This window comes from Medicago truncatula, chromosome 3 (assembly GCF_003473485.1).
Source record: "Medicago truncatula cultivar Jemalong A17 chromosome 3, MtrunA17r5.0-ANR, whole genome shotgun sequence".
In the NCBI taxonomy this organism is placed as follows: domain Eukaryota; kingdom Viridiplantae; phylum Streptophyta; class Magnoliopsida; order Fabales; family Fabaceae; genus Medicago; species Medicago truncatula.
Window position 1 is genome coordinate 38,694,372 of NC_053044.1, and position 21,044 is coordinate 38,715,415.

The following is a 21,044-nucleotide window of genomic DNA, read 5'->3' on the forward strand; positions in this document are numbered from 1 at the left end:
TTAGTAATATATATTATATTTGCAAGAATTAAACTCTGCGACATACTTAGTTTAGTGGTAAAAACTTCTTAAAAGACTTTTAGGATTTGTGTTCTATTTAGAAGGAATTCAATTATTACAATTACAATTATTAATAAGAAAATAAAAGAAAACAAATGTAATAGGAAAAACCAAATAGAGAGTTGGCCTTTTAAAAAAAATAAAATAAAAATAGAGTTATATCAAAAAGGAAGTCAATTATCTATAGTTGAGCCAAATACTATTGTGCTAACATAAAAGTGAGACTAGTGTCATTCATAGGGTGAGAGAAACTTGGGTTATTGGTGCAAAATGTTTGGGTCAATTGCAATGTTAAAATATGAGGAGGTTCAAGCACTAATAAAACAGTGCAATCATGTGCAAATTTTAAAAGCAACTTGCATCCCCTCACTTATATGTGGCACCGCCACTGCTTAGATCTAAATAGCTAAATAAATAAATTAATTATACACAAAAATTAAATAAATTATTTATCATATTATATAAATATATATATGCGGATTGCGAGGTTGGGTAGTATATTACTCTTACTCGTATCCATTAAAATTTACGGGTAATATCCGAACCCATAAAAGATGGTTTTACCCCACCCATTACGGATATCCATCGAATCTCGGGCCAATTGCCATCCCAATTCACACACTAGCATACTCATTTGTTTCAGCATAAATTATGTTGCCCGAAAAAATTAGCAACGTCGTAGTTGTAGTGCAGAGAAGATTTCAGTCATTATTATATGCAACAGCAACAACAACACCCACATGAACCAACACCTGACATCAAGCAAATAACCAGCACCTATGAAATTGTTTGTTTTTGTAAGTAAATTGATTTTAATTCACCAGGGGATAATTGCTCTAATTCACAAAGCCAAACAAATGGAATCTCAAGAGATAATTGCTCTAATTCAGAAAACGTGCAACTTCTTCAACTAATTTTATATCTCTTCAAAATTTTCAGTCTAGTAAAAGCTATTCAATTGAGATTAGCTCGTAGAATAATAAAACATGGAGCTAATCCAATAGTAATTTTTACTCTATATAGGATAAACTAAGACATTGGATGTATGTATGATTCTATATTTATTCACAAAGAGAAAAAAGGAAGAAGGTTCTAACTAACTAATTCAACTGAAGCAATCTTTGCTGCATAACAGAAGAACCTACCATTCCCAAAGTCCTCTTCTCATCAAATTCTTGCAAGACATTAATAAGTTTCCGCGCTTTCTTCTCCGCTTGAGGAGTACCATCGGTAAGATTTGCATAAAGCAAAGGCATAATCCCCGAAGCATGCTTCGCCAAAACACTAACAACCTCTCCACCAACATTAACACATAGTGAAACCAAAATGGAAACACAGTACTCCTTCTCCGCACGCGAATTTGCAGATTGCAAAATCCCAATAACCAATGACAAACCCGAGCATTCTAATACAGCACGAGCACCATCCACATTCTCCGCCAATGCTACCAAAACCGCTAAACAATCATTAACAACATAACCTTTATCCGAAGAACCTAAAACTTTAACAATAGCCGGAACAACACCAGAGTTAAGTACCTTAGAATGATTCTTATGAAGCAATAACAACCCGAAAATTGCAAGCACCGCGTTCTTTTTTCCTCGAATTGTTCCTTTCTTTATCAATTCAACTAAACCAGAAACTGCCTCTGAATTTTCGCCTATTAATTTTCTGTACTCTTTCACTGAAGTGAGGTAAAATATTATACCAGCTGCAACTCGACGGGCTTCTAAACTAAATCCTTTTCTGAGAACTGTAACAATAGGTTTTAAACCTCTACTCTCCATGATAACTTCGCGGCCATTAGTATGCTTCGAAAGCTTCAAAAGAGCAGCAATTGCGTTCTCTTGCGTTGTTGAAGTTAGAACAAGATCAATCAACGGTGGCACAGTTCCAATTTCAACCAAACATGCCGTGTTGAAAACATTTGATTTCGCGAGTAAACGAATCTCATAAGCTGCTTTGTTTTTCTGTTCCTCTGTTCCGAAAACTAGTCTCCGGGCTAATGACCATGACGTGAATTGTATTGCATGTGCTGCAGCTGGACTACCGGGATTAACCGTGGATGCAGGTTTGCTGATGTGGAGCTTGGATGTTGAAACTGAAATTTTGTTATCATAACAGAACTGTTGGATAAGTGTTTTAAGTGCTGTGTTGGGAAAAAGCTCAGTGGAAATGAGTCTTTCTCCTGTTTTTGGACATGTCATGTTTCCTGCTTTAAACCATTTTTGAATTGAGGTTCTGTTGTATGTTTGGCCAGTGGAAACAGTTACAGGATCTGTCATTAGTTCCAGAGAAATCGGACAACGGTAATCATCCGGTGTTATGTAGTTTAACATCTCTGCTGTGCACCTGGTTTCAGTTTTGTTATGGCTTAGCAGTTGAAATTGAAAATCTAGTGTTTCGAATATTATCACACGACAATAGCACAAAAAACCTATTAAACCACTCAACAAATGAATCTCTTTCTCTTGATATTGATGTTTCTCTAGTTCTTCGTCTTGGAGGAATTTGATTTCTCTGTTACAATCAAACCAAGTTTTGATTTCAAGATAATCAAGTACTTGTTTGATGGAATCTACATCAGGTTCAATTCCTAGTTCGAATTGATTCAAAATTGAGTTGACGCTTTTGGCTGTGTATTCATCATTATGATCAAGTTCCAGCTGGATATGTCTAGCTTGTTTGGTTAGTAATTGAATTACCTCTTTAACCTCATCGCATACATCGATGAGATTAAGGGGTAACGCGTCAAGAGATTTTGAGACTGAGCATATGAGAAGATAAAACTGTGTGGCAACGAATTGGTATTTGACGAGCAACAAGAGACCTGTGCCTTGAATTGAACAATCTTGGAATAAGAAGTGAATTTTTTGTAGTGTGAAGTGAAGTTCGGAGAAGACAGGAATGATTGGTTGGGGGATGAAAGAGTTATGTGATTGAAGGTCTTGGAAGAATATGAGAAGAATTTGGATTTGGCGTTTTGTTTCTCTGGCGTATGGTTTTTGAGTAGGGAAGGTATTTGGTTGAAAAGTGCATATGTTTTGTGAGAGAGTGATGAGGGAAGTTAAGAGGGTTGAAGCAGAGATGGATTTGCAGGGGTGGACTGCTGGAAAGGATAAGGGACGGCGTTGGGTTGGAGTCATTTAAGAATTTGGAGCAGAGGGGAATTAGAAAAGTTTGCTCAGGAGGAGAATGAGAATGAGAATGAGAATGATGATGATTCAATTATTATATGATGATGCGGTCAAAGGAATTTTAATCCCTATGCAATTTTCTGATTTTCTTTTTAGGAAAATGAAGATGGTTTGGAATTTTTATGATCAAATATCAAATTAAAATAAATAAATAATCCATTGCCATTGGATTTGGAACTGCTTATTAGAATCCATGACAGTGGCATGGCTGTGAAATTTTAAACCAACACAGGAGGGAGGAAGGTATGTTACTGTTACATCAGTCCATAGAACCAGGATTAATTTTTCAGATGATAATTTTGATATATGATTTTAGATTTATCATAAAAAAATTTATGATTTGAGATTGATTCACGGTAATGTTTGGATAAGGTGGTTTTGCTTCTACTACAAAGTTTTCAAATATTGATTGAAAGTGGTCTATTTGAGAAGAAAAAAAAATTAATGTTAATTTCCAGTAATTAAAAGGTGAATTTTTAATCATTAGTCTACTTGATAAAAAAGTAGAAAAGCAAGATTTTAATTTTGAAATTTATTTCTTGGTCATAATCCGTATCTTGGTTTGGTATTTTTTTTATCAATAGTTTAATAGATGGAAATTTATTCTTAAAATAAATAAATGGGAAAATCTAAAATTCAAACTAACATATATCACTAGCCAATTTTTTATTTGTGTTTGGGGCTCCGATCTTACACATATTATACATTATTCCTACTAACTAAATTAAACAGACAGGTATCGAAGTTCGAACCCCGGTCATGACATCCGGCCTAACAATTTCAGCATTTTATCACTTGAGCTGAGACTTCTGGGTAAATAATATTTACTTTATTAATCAAAATGTAGTGATATGTCGGTATAAAGCACTATGCTTAAGTTCACAAAAAAATAAAGAAAAAGGATTGTACTAAAGGTTAAATAATATGATTTTGTCAAAATGAAAAAGCACTGTGCTTGATGTCGGTCAATCACATATGCCCTGTCTAAGGAAAATGGATTCAAGTGCTGTAGAAAACAACACATTTTTATCCCAACTATTGAATGAGATGTCCCTAAAGAAAAATTATTTACTGACAAAAAAAAAGAAAAATTATTGTCAAAATATAATCGTTATACTTTCTATAACAAAAAATATAAAAAGTTGAGTTTTGTCAAAAAGGTATAAAAGTTGAGTATATCTCATTTTTTATTGTTAAAATAAAAAAAGGAAATTTAATTTTTTTGAATTCTTTTGCTTATATTTTATTACACGCATGGTAAATAATAATTGTCAAAATCAATATAACAGTTGTGCAATTTTCCTTAAAAAAAAATAACAGTTGTGAAATTTGTTTGGTTTTGCCTTAGTGAATCTTACTAGTTTCTATGTGGTTTTATATTTTGTTTTGGGGTGTTTCTAGTTATGCATAAAATGACAAATTTATATTTATGTCCATCATCTTTTTGGTGGTGTTCGAGGTTCAAAGTTCAAATTTTACATATATTATACATTATTCTTACCAACTGAGCTAAATTTACAAATACTATGTCCATAATCTAAATTATGCTTGGAATATCTTTGATTTTAATTCACTATGTATTTATTTATTTTTTAATTTCAAAGATCTAAAAATTGATTTTCTTTTTTTGAAGGAAGACTTCAGATTATATGATTCAAGCCAACTAAAAGAACATAATAAACTGAACTCATTATTTATAAACTTTAAAAGAAATAAACCCGCGTTAAAATAAAATTCATATCTAACTCAAGACAAATTTCAAGCTAAACAAATTCTTATTGAATCGAGTTCAAAAACGAGTAAAAAATTCGAGTGCTTTTCAGCTCTAATCACAGCATAATCAAACATAATCTAAATTTATTTAATCAAGTGGAGAAAAAGATAGGTTTATTGAACAAATTACAAGCCAGCAACACAACATCTACTCGAGGATGTGTTCCAACACGACCCGCATCTTATGTATGATCTCATCCTAGTTATTAATTAACTAACATTATCTTATCTCCATTGAAGTAGACATTACACTACATATATACATGTCACACCCATTATTTATTCTCAATCACATCAAAACCAACCATATACTTACTTGATTAACTTACATTTACAACCATGCTGGATTCTTTAGAGGTGTAACCACAGCCTTAACTTGCAAGTAATTATGAAGACTATATATACCTTTCTCCCTTCCTACCCCACTCATCTTGTACCCACCAAATGGAATTGCAGCATCAAACACATCAAAGCAATTAATCCACACTGTTCCTGCCTTTAATCCTCTCATCAAAGTATTTGCAGTGTCCAAATTATTTGTGAACACTCCTGCAGCAAGACCATAACGTGTATTATTTGCCCTTCTTATGACTTCATCAGTGTCCCTATTGTATTCATCAAATCAAATCAAATAAGATTAGTCTCAATTATTTAATTTGTCTTTTTGGGCTCAAACAAATTTGTTAGTACTAGTACTAGTCCTTTTTTTTTTTGGTGAATATACTAGTAGTACTATAGTCTTATAAATGTGAAAAGGGATACATACTTGAATTTCAATATGGTTTGAACAGGGCCGAAGATCTCATCCTTAGCTATTGACATGTCATCCTGATTAATCACTAGCGTCACATATCATTTCAAAATAAAATATGATCAATTTGTGTCTCAGACTAAATAACATTTTTGACATTCAAATTATAATAGTTGATTAATTTAGTCTGTCAAATTTACAAAATAACAATTTATTGGTGGTGGCCGAGGTTTGAACCCCGGACCTTGCATATTTTATGCTACAAAATATTATTCAAGATGAATATATAGGTCTTTCATTGATAAATAGACTAAATAGAAAATTAAGGGACTGATTTACTATTTTGTAAATTCAAAGGACTAAATCAACATTTATTCGTGTTTGAGGGTATAAGAAATGGTGGCATGATCACCTGAACATTTGAGAAGACTGTTGGTTGGACAAAGAAGCCTTTTGTGCCAATTCTGTCACCACCACATTCAAGAGTAGCATTACTTTCAACACCTGACTTGATGTATTTGAGGATTTTCTCAAACTGTTGTGAATCAACCTGGGATTCTCAGAACAGGCAAGCACATGATATCAGTCATGTCAATCATGTGGATATCATGTTCGAGTAGCGCACATACAATAGCTTGTAAACTTATATTATAGAGACGGAGGGAGAGATTCAATCCCACCTACACCATAATACTAATTATACTAACATGTTATTCTTAAAAGTATATTATTTGAAGAGATTTCTTAATTACGGTTCAACTGCTTTAAACCAGTCAAACAACTCGAGGCAAAATTAGAATCAAATCACCAAACTAACCAAACCGTGGTATAAAGGCCGGTTCAAGGTTCAATTGTTCTATGTCGAAAACACTAAATATTAGACATATTATTAATTACCTGAGGACCTTGTTCTACACCTTTCTTGAATGGATCGCCAACAACACGTCTCAAAGCAGCGGCCTTGGCTTTCTCCAAGAACTCATCATATATTCGTTCATGGACATAAGTACGCGACCCGGCACAACAACATTGACCCTAATTATTCATAAGCTTGTAAATATCTTATGCACATGTCCAACTTAGAGAATTATTTGAAATCAAAATCAACCTGATTAAAGAACAAAGCAAAATGTGCAAGTTCAACAGCCTTGTCAACATCAGCATCCTCACACACTATAAATGGTGATTTTCCTCCAAGCTCTAATGTAACTGGCTTGAGATTGCTTTTTGCAGCCAATTGGTATATTATTTTTCCTGTGTCAGTTGATCCAGTGAATGCTATCTGCAAATTCAATAGAATTTATACATTACTAATCAACATGGTTTAACCTTTTCTCAAACATAATGGCTAACTAAACAAGTTAACTAACGATGTAGTAAAAAAGAACCTGCACTATGAAACATTAACACATATACACCGATCACGAAATTGGCTATTCACCCTAGTAATAATTTGAGATAATGGAATAACCGAATGTAACAACATGATGTGCTGATATAGTGTCAGTGTCCGCCACAAGTATCGGGGTGGACACCAGACTGACATGTCTTCAATTTAAAGCGTGGGTGCTGCATAGAACATGCATGTGTTTAAAGGGTTACCTTGTCAACATCCATATGACTGGCAAGAGCAGAACCAGCAGTTGGACCAAAACCAGACACAACATTTAGAACTCCAGGTGGAAGACCAGCCTGACACAAAACAAGCATTTTAGATAGACAACAATGTACAATCCAATGCAGCATCTTAATTAGTGTTCTTCAATTTGGATCTATATACATCGAATTATGACTACCTCTTGAAATAGCTGTGCTGCAAATAAACCAGTTAAAGGTGTTTGTTCAGCAGTCTTTACTACAACAGTATTACCACATGCTAATGCAGGACCAACTTTCCAAGCAAACAACAATATAGGAAAGTTCCAAGGTATGATTTGTCCTGCAACCCCAATTGGTTCATGCAATACTTGTACATGATAATTCCCATCAGCTGGAACTGTGAGACCATGTATTTTATCTGCCCAACCTGAATAAATTGCAGGTCGAATATCACCAAAAATCAGTAGTATATAAATGAAGAGAGAAATGAACGTCTTATTGGTTTCACTGTTCTGTCTCACCAGCATAGTAGCGGAGCAAACGTACAAACATAGGCACTTCAATATTTACAGCTTGCTCATAAAGCTTGCCGTTATTCCATGTTTCCAATGCCGCAAGTTCATCGTTGTGTTTCTCAACCAAATCAGCAACACGCAATAGGATCCGTGATCTTTCCTGCAGGGGTAAGACTTAAGAGACATTAATGTAATCGGTTAAAATATGAGTTTAATGACTATGCACTAAAATTCAATTATATCTTACTAGATTGGTTTAGAAATCATTGAACTCAATATATAAATCAAGGATGTGCTAGAAATCACAGTTTCAGGTGTAAAACCACTTTAGTTTAAAAGGACCATAATAGTAAGTCATTTGTAAACTGTAAGATATAGTCTGAGATTTGTTAGAATTAGTTAAGTTTGTTATAGGTAGTTTCAACTTAAAGGTTGGTTAGTAACTTAGTATTAATTATTTGTTAACTTAGTTATGATCACCATATTAAGTGTATAGTATACACTACACTCCTTGTTATCAACTTTCTGTCATTCTATCAATTCCAAGTAATCAATATTTCTCTCAAATTATTTTCCTCTTAGGTTGGACTCTACCATTCTTCTCATTAGTAACAATGAAAATTTAAACTATTGGTAAATGTTTGTTTAGTAGAGTAAAATTAGAAGGCAGAGGAAGTTCATACATAAGGGGTCATCTTTGGCCATGGTCCTTCATCAAAAGCCTTTCTAGCTGCAGATACTGCACGATTGATATCTTCTTGATCACCTTCAGCAACATGAGCAATCACTTCCCCAGTTCTTGGGTCATAAGCAGGAAAAGTTTTTCCTATTCACCAATAATAAATTGTCACAACTACACTCCACTATGCATAACATTAGAGGTATTAGTATACTATTAAATCACATGAACCTGATGCAGCATCCATAAATTTCCCATTAATGAGATTCTTTGTGTATCTTATTTCCACAGATGGTGTGATTAATTCATCAACTTCAGCAGCAGTGCTCAACTTGCTTATGTTTCTACTCCTTTGAGTGTCTCTTCCTTCATGAAAAAAAAGGGAGGGTTGTTAATTATTTGTCTAATAATGGATTAACCATAGGTGATTAGTGATAATTTTCTGTCACCTAATGTATGAAGCAGAGAAACAAAGCCAAGAGTAGGCCTAGGGAAAGATTGAGAACGAGAAACCAAGGAGAAAAATCTGCGTGCTGCCATGATAGAAAAAGATTGTTACCAACTTAGGCTCAGTGGCATTGTTTTGTTCTACTTAGTATAAATAAGTATTAGTACAATATTTTTATTTTATTTCAAAAGAATGCTGAATCATGCATGTTTCCCATAAACAAAACAACAAAAGTCATAGTTTGGTTTCTTCGTGTCATCCTCCTTTAATTTTATGTCTCCACACGTTGCAATTTTAGCAATTCACCAAAGCTATAGAAGTAGAGAACCAAAGCTAGTTGTAACACATGGCTAAATTTTAGACTTCCTTTAAAAAAATATGAGCGAGTTATTCACATATCAGTTAAAATCACTCCAGACAAGAGTACTCCATTTACATTTTCCTTATAGAATGATATGTTTGATATAGACTCGTGACTTAGACCTTACCTAATTAACTTACTAGCGTATTTTTCCGACATTACCCGCTGAGTTATATATATAATAATATTATTTGAATTATGTATAATATTCGTTAAAAATTCATATATTTCATAAAAAATGATAATAAAAAGATTACTCATATTTTTGGTCCATGTATACCGGTCAAATCACATAATAGACGAAAACAATCGAATGATGCATCTCGATCGAAATTTCAAAAGTAAAATAATCGTGAAGATATAGAAGGAAAAAACATAAGGTAAATGCAAGGAAATTTATAAATATTGATGAGGTCATTTTAGATAAAGATTCTAGGAGTGGTGTTTCAAATGTTGCATAAAAAATTTCATCACGTGAGGGGCTTACATCAAAGATTGGTGCTCAAAGGGAATGATAATTTACAAACCTTTGAAACGAATCTTAAGTTTTAAACTAGGATCTACAATAAATTAGGAGGTAGAAATCCTCAGTTTTGGTCTGATTTAAAATATGTCAAGTGTGGAGGATAGAGTGATCTCTCATCGACATGTTAATATTTTGTCGCAGCCAAAGCCTTTATCAGATATCACTACCGAACCAATCCCATGCTATAGATTTAATAAAGAATCGAATAAAAAACAAATTGAGGATCAAAATACTAATGCATTTCATGATATGCATATGGTTAGTTCTTAGAGTGATATAATGACCAAAAAGAACTATATAATATCATATTAGAGGTTATACTGTTCGTGGTGTAACATGTTAACATCACGGGAACAACCTCATGTTCATCAAAATATGGAGTTAATCTGGCATAAACAGGTTCCTTTAAAAGTTTCTATCCTTGTTTGGCGGATGTTGAGGGATCGTTTGCCTACTAAATCAAATTTGCCAGAACGTGGGATTCTATATGTGGAAGCTCAGTTTTGTGTAACGGGATGTTGGCATGTTGAAGATGTGAATCATTTGTTCTTGTCTTGTCCAATTTTTGGTGCATTGTGGCCTATGGTGCGGGCATGGCTTGGTGTCGAAGGGGTAGATTCTCATGCTATCTCATATCATTTTGTGCAATTTATTGAATATGCACGTGACTTGAAATCTCGTCCATCCTTATTTCATTTGATTTGGTTTTAGTGTGTTTCAGTTTTATGGAATGAACGGAATGACAGGTTATTTCAGAACCATCAAAGTTCTATACCACTATTGCTAGATAAAGTAAAATCACATACCTTGTGATGGTTGAAAGATAGTTACGTGGTGTTTATTTTTGGTACACACAGTTGGCGGTCGAGCCCGCTTTTATCTATGTGCATCGATTATCTTTGATGTAATTTTGACGGGATTGTGATCTTTTCGTGATTGTTATGACACATCTTGTGCTTCAACAATTACGGTGTTCATAGTAATATATCATTCTTATGTCAATTTTTAACTCAAAATATTGTCTCAACAAACTACATGACAATTTTTTGTTCCCATGAAAAAGTATGTATGAACATAATATATTTCGAAACTTATGATATTATATTATTGTCTCTAGCAATTAATATAATAAGTTATATATATATATATATATATATATATATATATATATATATATATATATATATATATATATTATGTAATTTAAAAGTTATTATATTATTGTCTTTAGCTATAAATATAAATCAATGTCCCAAAATGCTGATATGCAGAGTCCTGGATTCAAATTCAAAATTATTCACTTCTTCATATTTAAAGTGTATGAGTCTAGTCACTGAACAAAAAGATGAATGTATATTTAATACAATTTTGTGCAAAACTAAGGGTGTTTTTTGTATAGGTTAATAATGAAAAATATTTGGATTGTATGAGTTTTAGCGATATTCGTGACTTTAGTGTATTTAATTGATAAATAAATGATTAAATAAATTATTTTGATGGTAATTGATTAGAAGAGAGATAGAAATAAAATCATCACAGCCATGAAACTCAAAATCACCCGGTAAAACCCGTTATTAACTCAGCCATCGATGATTTTCTCAATTCATATTTTTTTTCAGCTAAAGGTGAATCTTGCTATTTTCAATAAATTTTAATAAAATATTACATTTAATCTCTAGTTTTTTACTAAATATAGTAAAAGTTCACCTGTTAATGATTTTTTTGAAAGAACCTTTTAATGATTTTTGAGCGGTCCACATTAGATGCTCCCAATAATAATATGCAATGCAATATTTTATAAATATAATATATAATAGTTTCCGTAAGTGTACATAGTTCGGTTGGTAGGAATTTTGTGGTATATGTGTGAGTTCGAAACTTAGATTTTTCACTTAGTCATTTTAAATGGTGAATATCTAGCCACTAGACTACATGATAAAAAATAAATAAATATGACATAAGTCATATAATGTCTTTTAATTAAGAATTTCAGGTTCTTTTTTGCTAATTTTTTTATAGATTTTCCTAATTAAGAAATTTTCATTGTTATTAGGAGTTTTACTTTTAAGATGTTAGATTTTTCTTTTTTGACTTGATTATAATATTTTAGATGGTACGGTCTTGGATTGGTGTTGAAGATGTAGACCCCTATGAGATTAATGATCATTTCTTGCGGTTCATGCATTATACAGGTTCCTCGAAGAAACACACATCCTTTCTTCAGCTCATTTGGTTACTTGGTGTCTGGGTGGTCTGGAATGCTCGTAACAATAGAATATTTAATAATACCCAAACCACCGTAGACCAACTTTTAGAGAAAGTTAAATTTCATTTGTTATGGTGGCTTAAGGCTAAGAACGCCAATTTTGTGTACGGTACTCAGAGATGGTGGTTGGACCCTATGCATTGTTTGGGTATCGACTGACCTTTGTTGGTTTTGTAAATATTGTATGACTGGACTTTTATAGGGGTGGCCCTTTGGTACACCTTGTACTGAAGTGGATCACCACCAATGTTAATATATTCCATTTTTATGTCTTCAAAAAAAAAATCTAAAAGCCTTTTTTTATTTTAAAAAAAAAAGTATATTCATTCAACAACATATTATATATTTATACAAATTTCTGAAAGCATATGACTAAACTTAATTTATCAAAAAATGTATTTAATTAATTAACAACCATGCAGTCAACATGGTCAAAAAAATTCTCATTTTCTTTGAAAGTAGTCAACCATGATTTCATCATCTTCTTCATTGATACGTAATAAAGTTATAATTTCCTTCTCTTAATTTATCTTTTTACCTGCCTCATTGTGTGGTATATATATGTGAACATATTTCATGACAACTTAGCCACAATTGGATCTCTACATTTCTTCTGTGTTTCCCTTTGTGGCAGCCAAACATCATGGGTTCTATAGTCCATCCTTCAGGTGTAACTAGTAATGATGAAACTGGTTTCTCTACTCCAAAAATCACTGCTGCAGAAGGCAATGTTGGAGAATCAAGAAGTGATGAACATCCACAAATTCCTGGATGGTTTGCAGAACACTGTCCAATATGGCCAGGTTGGTTAACTTGAATGAATTGTTTATATATTTTTTTATAAATGAAAAAATAAATCATTTTTAAGTTACTCATTGATCAATGGCTTGTTCATATGTATAGTTACCATGACAGGGGAACATGTGTATTTCTTTAAGGGTCATGCTAACCAGTGTCTTCGGAGCAAGTGTTAAGGAAGTCAAGAAAAGCAAGTTTTAAGTAGACATATATATATATTTTTTATTTTTGTTTATTTTATTTTTTGCTCAAAAAAAAAAAGTAGAAAACAACACTTTTTACATTTTTGAGGAATTGATTACACAAGTTCCAATGCTATACTATTATACAGTATTTGCTTCTTTAACCGGTGCCATGGGACACTAGTTAACATTTCCATTTCTTTAATTATATAAGATAAAATGCAGGAGAACTTAATTTATTAAAATGATTTCAAGCTTTGCTTTAAATTTTTATATGCATTTGTTATCCTTGAGTTCTTAATTTTGAAAAAGAAAATTGTTGGCACATCAAGTGAAAATTATGAAATATTTTACTATGCTTCAATTGCAAGGGTAATTAAATGTAATTATAATTTTGTTATTATGTTGTGTGAAATACATACATGTCAGTTTAATGAATAGGTCATTTATTTTAATTTTCCCTACCCCCACACCTTCCTTAAAGAACAATCTTAAGTAATTAAATATGTTGTCACATGGACATTGCTCAAGCAGATATCATAGACCTCATAATTTTTATTAATCATCTAGAAATGATGATGTTGATTTGTAGTGTTTAAAGCTAATTAAATTGATTGTTGAAATATTGCAGGGGAAGCACACTTCTTGAAGGTAGAAAATATTTGTTTCCAAGGGAAATCTGAATTTCAAGATATGCTAGTTTTTGAGGTAATGATGATAACAATATAAAACATATTATCTTAATTATTAAATACTTGGTTTGATATTAAATTATTGAACATGAAATTTAATTGAATTTCAGACATCAACATATGGTAAGGTATTTGTTCTGGATGGAGCACTCCAACTCACTGAGAAAGATGAATGTTCTTACCAAGAAATGATGACTCACCTTCCTCTTTGCTCAATTCCAAACCCAAAAAAGGTTTATACTAAAAATAGTGTTACACATTACAAGAACGATTAAATCCAAATCATTTCAATATTCAATAGTGCATGCAGTACTATGTTATAAGTGTGTTTTCAATAGTGCAGTACTATGTTATAAGTGTGTTAAACCATGATTTGCTGAAATGTTACATTTTTTGTTTTTCTGTCCTCTAATTTATAGGTGCTGCTTTTTGGTGGAGGAGATGGTGGCATCCTTAGGGAAATTTCCCGCCACTCTTCTGTTGAACAAATTGACATATGTGAAATTGACACTATGCTGATTGATGTGAGTAAAATAATATTTGACCTGCTTTTGTATACTAGGCCCAAAGAGTCAAACTTTGACTTTACACATTTACCTGTGTAATGTATAGTATAATGTACTAGTATAGCAAAGTAGATCACCCCAAAATAGTTTCCAAAATTAAAATAATCATAATAATGTGCGAAAATAAAAACATTTAATCATTGTGATTTTTAAGTCGGTCAATTTAATCATTGAAGCTAGTCTTACATGATCACAAGACCATATGTATAAGGCACACACAAAATAATAAAGATCAACAAAAAAAACAAAATCAATTTTTGAAAAAGTGTTTTTTATGTGTGTGCATTTGGTCTTGTGATCGAGTAAGATTAGTTCTAATCATTGAAATTATCTTGACAAGGACTAATGTGATGAATTCAAAATAAAAAATTATTTTAGAATTTTGTTAATTTTGTTAAATTTAGGAACCATATTATATGGGTATCTAAATTTATAGATGAAATTGGTGATTATTATTGAATTTATTAAGAAGAACTTTATAAAACAAGGTATACTTTTCTCTAAAAAAAAAAAATAGTGAATGGGGAAATTTGAAGTCTATGACTTAAGGTTAAATGGATAAACTCTTACATATTTCATGTTTTCAGGTTTATAAAAAATATTTCCCAGATATAGCTATTGGATACAAGGACCCCAGAGTCAAGCTTCATGTAATAGATGGTATATATAGTGCATCCAAAGATATATTATTCATTATGTCATTTTTATTATTGTGATGGTTAATTATTTGAAACTGGCGCAGGAACAATTTTTCTGAATTCTGTCCCAAAAGGCACATATGATGCAATAATAGTGGATGCCTTCGATCCAGTAAGTAAGTACCCCTTTCATTTCTCTTCTAGTACTATTAGCTAGTATTTGTTGCTTAAGAATTATTTTTACACATTTTCATTACATTATAATAGTTGGTAATTTATTTACATCTATATATGATATTCAGGGCCTGATCATGAGCTTTTTGAAACTCAATTCTTTGAATTGATTTCAAAAGCTCTTCGTCCTGGAGGAGTTTTGTGCATCCAAGCTGAGAGCTTTTGGTTTAAGTCATTGGATATTGAAGAACTATTAATCAAAAGCCGCAAAATTTTCAAAGGCTCCAGTGACTATGCTTGGACTAATGTCCCAACATATCCAAGGCAAGTGAACATGTTCATAGAACTATCCCAAATTAGGATTATATAAGTATAACTAACTAATTAGTATTTGTTTTGATTAATTTTCAGTGGAGTGATTGGTTTCTTGCTTTGCTCAACTGAAGGTCCATATGTGGACTTCAGAAATCCAATTAATCCTATTGGTCCTGAAAATTATGGCATATCAAAGCATCCTTTGAAGTATTACAACTCAGAGGTAATCAAGCCCTAATTTAGCATATATTATCTTCTTAATGCATAATTTGACACCATTTTATGTTTCAGGTTCATTCAGCTTCATTTTGCTTGCCATCTTTTGCTAAAAGGACAGAAGCTAATAAGAGCACTGCAAAAAAGATTTGATGTTAGCAAGACAGGACCACATAGATTGTAATAAAAATCATGCTAATAATTTAGCATGTCTCTATTCATAATTCCGACAATAATCATTGCTAGTTGCTATTGTGTCAAGGTTTTTAGAAAAAAAATTACTTGTACTTTGGTATACGTAATACTTTCTATTATGCCATGCTTCCAATAAGCCATGTATGCTTCACAAATGTGTTGACTATTAAGCAGAATAATTGAATCAACATTTTATGATATCGTTTATCTGTACCAAATCATTGTATTTTTGGTGCAATTGTAGTATTAACAGAGTGGTCGGATGAATAAAAGTTGGATTAGAGAGACTACAAAACAATGTGCGAAAGAAATTGTAGTTGAACTCAACATAGTTAACATAATTAACCACCTGTAAAAAAAAATTGCTTTTTGATGTTTCAAAGTTTTGAATACATAAATCTTAAGATAAAATTTCCACTTCAAACTTCTTATGCTCTAAGGACACTTGTTAGCATTTTCCATTAAAAAATAGGTAAAATTATACTTCTAGAAGGTAAAATTATATTTATCGTCCCTTAACTTAATTTCAGATAACAATTTCGTCATTTATCTTTTTTTCACATCATTTTCGTTCTTTTGGTCAAAAATCGTTCTACCTAAAAATTAAACTCGGATTATCCCAAACGATTCGTCATTTGGTGAAGCTTATTAACCACATGAGTCTAATATATGTTTTTTTTTTTTAAGGATTTTTGTACACTCGGTTTTTCACACCCCAGTGAGAAGCCAATAATAGTATAAAATTATGCGAGACCTGAGTTACTATTGAAGAGTCGTGGATAATTTTAAATAATTTATAGATTACTCTCATTGGAGATCTTAACCGGTATCCTTAATAATATAAGATTGGAACATATTGTGTTTTGAGTTAAATAAGTTTTTAATCTTTATAAATATATCAAATTTCTTTTTTAATCCTTATAAAAAAGTAGCATGTTTGAGTCCATATAAAAAATTTCAACATAAAAAATTTAGTCCCTATTTTATTTATCTACATGGATGAAAATTTCACATAAATATTATTTCTCAATTAAATAGACAAATTAAACTTATTGAGATTAATATTATGTAAATGACAAAAATGATAACACTTTTTTTACATTAGAATTTGTTATGTATATTAATATGTAAGAAATATTGATACTAGACCACTTTTTTACATTATTCTTAGTATTATAGAAAAATAATATAATCAGTAATATTAAGTGATATTTACATCAACTAATTGGATTTAGGTGGTTAATGAATTTCATCAAAAATGAACCGTTTAGGAAAACGTTCAATATTTGAATAAAATAATTATTGATCAAACTTTAGTTCCTCTAAAAACCTAATGAATAATAACTAATGCAATTGGTTTCCTTAAAAAAAAAAAAAAACTAATGTAATTGGTAAATGGGATAAAAAAAAAAAACTCAAGTAATAATAATTTAGGCCTTCTCCCAAAAAAATAAATATAAGCTTGTTCATTAAGTGAGGGGCGCGGTTATGGTGCATAAGACCTGCATAAATTTAGAAATGGTTTCTGTGAGTTGTACTCCAAAACTCAATGGTTTCCAGAACCTGCATAAGGATTTCCAGCACCTGCATAAAATTATACCAAAACCTTGCTGTGGAAATGGTTTCTGTGAGTTACAAACTGCCAACAGTCATGCGTTACAAGCATTCATACATGCATAATCATGCATACTACGTGCCCATACATTTAATAAAACTGTTATATCATCCGTGCATAGTGCATTTCCAATATCAGCATCAGTCTCAATTCAATACTCATGTCAGGTTCTCTGTCAAAATCTTATGAGCCAATGATATTGGTCAATTTCTACCTTTCAAAATCGACGTCAAGTCAGTTTCAATCTATATTTTGTCAAAAAAACTAATCTCCAGTGAATTTGTTTCTGTTCGGTCAAGTGGTTAGTTCAAGTCCAAGAACAGCTTGTACCTGTCTATCTGTTTCTGTTCGGTCAAGTGGCTAGTTCAAATCCAAGAGCAGCTTGCACCTGTCTGTTTGTTTATGTCTCCGGTGGAGTAACCAGTTCGCATCCAAGAACAAGCTCGCACCTGTCTATTTGCCTTTGCTTTCGGTCGAGTGACCAGTTCGAATCCGAGGACAACTCGTACCTGTCTACTTTTCCATGTCCCCAGTTCTGAATTTATGCAGGGTGCATAAGGATTTCCGCACCATAACCGCACCTGTAAGTGAGTGGTAGGAGTTCGATCCCTTGTTATCGCACATGGAAGAAAGAAATAAAAAAAAAAAAAAAATCAATTGCAAGGGAAAATCTAACCTTGTCGGTTCAACATGTTTTTCTATAAAGATTGAGACACTAGACACGGATAGTGACAGTCAACATCATTTATAATTTGAAAAAATCACATAATTCAATCTAACTATACATATCGCTATCGTGTCGGTGTTGGATACGGCATCGACACACGTCTAATCCGAGGAGTATCCGTGTTTTATAGTTTTAAACGATGACGGTCGATACCTACAACATATGGTTATAAAAATTTAAGATTGAAAGTCCTAGCTCATATATATGTGGAACTAGATTGCATGTACACTCAGTTCTCACGGATAAGAAGCTTTCTTTCTCGTTTTGTTGCGTCTTCAGTGATCAGAGGGAGACATTGAGTTTTCATTGCCTGATTTTCTTTCTTTTCACTCTTTCTGTTAATCTTTTTTGTTTTCTTTTCCTAACAGGTTGTTAATTTGTTTTTCTTAGGATCAACAAGTTTGGAAGTTTAAAGGCTGTGAAGAACGGACACGGACACCAGACACGACACAGACACGCCGACACAACTAACATTTTTAGAAAATCACATAATTCAATGTAATTATATGTGTCGGTGTCGGACATGACACGTGTCTGACACGGGGACACGCTTTATCCGAGGAGTGTCCGTGCTTCATAGTTTAAAGGTATATGTGTTCCTTCTCTGTCTTTCTTGCAATTGGGGTCTTGTGGATTGTGTTAATATTTTTCATTTAGTGTTGTTTGGTGAGGAGAAAATGTCTTTATCAGAGAAATGAAAAGTCTAAAACCAGATTGTTGCATGTATGATGCTGCATATTGTATGTACATGAAATTGGCTGGGGTAGTATATATCTTTTTCTAAATGAAGAGCGCGGGCTTAGTGTTAAGAGTATGACTTTTGTTAGAACAACAACCAGCAACAGAAGATTAAAGTAAACAAAAGTAAAAGAAAATGGACATGAACGATCCTTGTTAACATAATTTGGCCAATGGTGCCTATCTCTGCGACTATAGAGCAGCTATAGTTCCGTTTATATTTCTGCGATGAAAATTAGGGTTTCAAAGTTATAAGCAATATATATTACTACTGCTACGATTCAGATTACAACAATAGCCCTGCCTTTCTTCAGTGTCTTATATATATGAGCCATACTCAACATCTTTTTAAGCTCAAGTGACGTAGTTCAAACATTCTCAGGGATGGTTGTAAAATGGTCATTACTGTCACTTGATAATAATTTTCCCTACCCGATTTTTTCTTAAGAAAACTCTTGAGAATTTTATAAGGAAACATAACAATGGAAATTGTATGTTGTTCAAAGGTGAACCTTCGGAGTAAATATCCATGGATGGAGTGAAGTTTTCAATGCCACCTTGAAAGGAGATGGTCGTGGTCAACCAAGATATACGGCGGCGAACAAAGGTGTACTTGCTAGCACTCTAAGGTTCAAGCTAGCGTTTGATAGAGATGAGTGAGATGTATCAGGATGAAAGTGTACCTTACTACCTTAGGTTGAAAGGGTGACCCCTTATACAAGGCTCTAAGCCCCATCAAAAGCAATAATCACTTTTTCTTAAGGGTGACAGTGACAATTGGACAGTTGTAATTGCATAACTGTCTTTCAGTTGTTCGTCAGAGTCTTACATATTGACAGCTTCTCTCTATCCTTGAAATGAGCCTAAGGCTGACTTTGGGGCAGCCCTTAATGGGACCTTGAACCTTAGGAAGCCAAATCAGAAAACATGTAAACTAAGGCTTATATTGGATTAGTTCCTGACTTAAGAGATTTTTTTTTAAACAAAAGAAACTAACAATTCTTCATTTACGGAAAAAGTTCTTAATAGGTGTTTTTGGAAAAGTTATTTAGATACATGTTTGGGCTATCTTTAATCCAATGTGGGACTCTTTAACACTTATGGAGAAGAGTATACAACCTTGCTTTACTAGTCTTTTAAGCAAAAGAAAACAAAGCCTTTTAAATAATTAAGCTTAGTTTGCAACACACTGAGTAACATGTTTTTGCTTCCATTTTCCTTATTTGATATGCAGGGAAACATTTAAAGAGTTTTAAGAATAATATTAAGTTAGCTGTCTTGCATTCGTTCAGCATTGCACTACAACAGTTTCGCTGGTGTTTAGACAATATTTGTGGAAAGACATCATGAGACCGTTGGATTCATGTAACCGTCACCATTTAGTAGAAAAATACTTTAGCTGTTGATATTATTTTAATATTCTATTTTTATTGATTAATTTCTGTGTGCGCATATATCGTTTCAGGTTTTGCTTTATTTGACCAAATTTTGTTATTTTGTAAAGGTATTGAACTAATTTATTTAGTTGCCTAAATGAGAAAATCAATTAAATTGTTTTGCTCACTTTAATAGATATATATTTTACCTAGAGTCACGACATTAGTGTACATGGTATTTTGCTAACCAGCAGTGTGTCTCGCTGTCATAAAGTGTAACGCATTCTCATTCACGGGCTTCACATGATATACAGAGACATAGTGCGTGCAATGCTAGCGTGACCGAAAGGAGGCGTTCATTACTACGAGTTCAACCTGGCCGTGCTTGAAGAGAATAGGGTGATTCTTTTTTCTTTTTTTTTCTTGAAACAGCCAATATTATTAACACAAGCTGGCATAAGAAGCACCGAGCAAGGTAAGAGGAAAGCAATTTCAAGGTGCCGAATATATGCTAAACACCAAACCAAAATACATTCCGTATATATGCGGAACCTAAACCCACAAGAAAAAAGGCACCAAAAAACCACTGCTAACCCACTAAAACACACCAGCAGCCCCAAACAGACCTGCAGCAGAA

General features: G+C 32.6%; 3 protein-coding genes across 7 annotated transcripts; 1 reads left to right on the plus strand and 2 right to left on the minus strand.

Moving 5' to 3' along the window:
* Window positions 1-496: 496 nt before the first annotated feature.
* LOC25489542 (U-box domain-containing protein 18) lies at window positions 497-3,265 on the minus strand. 3 transcript variants are annotated; one of them, XM_013605561.3, is made up of 2 exons: window positions 1,206-3,265; window positions 497-812 (listed from the first exon to the last, which is right to left on the minus strand). In XM_013605561.3, the coding sequence occupies exons 1-2, from the start codon at window positions 3,204-3,206 to the stop codon at window positions 762-764; spliced, it is 2,052 nt and encodes a 683-aa protein (XP_013461015.1). In that variant the 5' UTR covers window positions 3,207-3,265; the 3' UTR covers window positions 497-761. The 3 variants fall into 3 exon arrangements, with proteins under 3 accessions (XP_013461015.1, XP_024635436.1, XP_013461013.1); XM_024779668.2 differs by having other exon boundaries at window positions 497-837; XM_013605559.3 differs by lacking the exon at window positions 497-812 and having other exon boundaries at window positions 919-3,265.
* Window positions 3,266-5,127: 1,862 nt separating this feature from the next.
* On the minus strand, window positions 5,128-9,180 carry LOC25489543 (aldehyde dehydrogenase family 2 member B4, mitochondrial). Of its 2 annotated transcripts, XM_013605562.3 has the most exons (11): window positions 9,024-9,180; window positions 8,806-8,940; window positions 8,579-8,721; window positions 7,902-8,055; window positions 7,578-7,807; window positions 7,384-7,473; window positions 6,890-7,063; window positions 6,679-6,816; window positions 6,194-6,331; window positions 5,797-5,858; window positions 5,128-5,635 (listed from the first exon to the last, which is right to left on the minus strand). In XM_013605562.3, exons 1-11 carry the CDS (start codon window positions 9,112-9,114, stop codon window positions 5,362-5,364), a joined length of 1,629 nt encoding a protein of 542 aa, XP_013461016.1. In that variant the 5' UTR covers window positions 9,115-9,180; the 3' UTR covers window positions 5,128-5,361. The 2 variants fall into 2 exon arrangements, with proteins under 2 accessions (XP_013461016.1, XP_039687427.1); XM_039831493.1 differs by lacking the exon at window positions 5,128-5,635 and having other exon boundaries at window positions 5,806-5,869.
* Window positions 9,181-11,699: 2,519 nt separating this feature from the next.
* On the plus strand, window positions 11,700-16,156 carry LOC25489544 (spermidine synthase 1). 2 transcript variants are annotated; one of them, XM_039831495.1, is made up of 10 exons: window positions 11,700-12,323; window positions 12,810-12,978; window positions 13,787-13,863; window positions 13,958-14,080; window positions 14,267-14,371; window positions 15,001-15,073; window positions 15,156-15,227; window positions 15,354-15,549; window positions 15,637-15,763; window positions 15,832-16,156. In XM_039831495.1, the coding sequence occupies exons 2-10, from the start codon at window positions 12,819-12,821 to the stop codon at window positions 15,907-15,909; spliced, it is 1,011 nt and encodes a 336-aa protein (XP_039687429.1). In that variant the 5' UTR covers window positions 11,700-12,323; window positions 12,810-12,818; the 3' UTR covers window positions 15,910-16,156. The 2 variants fall into 2 exon arrangements, with proteins under 2 accessions (XP_039687429.1, XP_039687428.1); XM_039831494.1 differs by lacking the exon at window positions 11,700-12,323 and having other exon boundaries at window positions 12,599-12,978.
* The last annotated feature ends 4,888 nt before the right edge of the window (window positions 16,157-21,044 follow it).

Bases quoted from the DNA above. Each gene is read 5' to 3' on its own strand.
- LOC25489542 (XM_024779668.2), bottom strand. From the start codon at position 3,206: ATGACTCCAACCCAACGCCGTCCCTTATCCTTTCCAGCAGTCCACCCC. The intron at 838-1,205 runs GTAGGTTCTTCT...ACAATTTCATAG, and splicing joins AGAAGAGGACTTTGGGAATG to GTGCTGGTTATTTGCTTGAT.
- LOC25489543 (XM_013605562.3), bottom strand. From the start codon at position 9,114: ATGGCAGCACGCAGATTTTTCTCCTTGGTTTCTCGTTCTCAATCTTTC. The intron at 7,808-7,901 runs GTGAGACAGAAC...CAATTTATTCAG, and splicing joins TTTGCTCCGCTACTATGCTG to GTTGGGCAGATAAAATACAT. The intron at 6,817-6,889 runs GTTGATTTTGAT...ATGAATAATTAG, and splicing joins TTGCTTTGTTCTTTAATCAG to GGTCAATGTTGTTGTGCCGG.
- LOC25489544 (XM_039831495.1), top strand. From the start codon at position 12,819: ATGGGTTCTATAGTCCATCCTTCAGGTGTAACTAGTAATGATGAAACT. The intron at 15,074-15,155 runs GTATATATAGTG...AAACTGGCGCAG, and splicing joins CAAGCTTCATGTAATAGATG to GAACAATTTTTCTGAATTCT. The intron at 15,764-15,831 runs GTAATCAAGCCC...TTTATGTTTCAG, and splicing joins TGAAGTATTACAACTCAGAG to GTTCATTCAGCTTCATTTTG.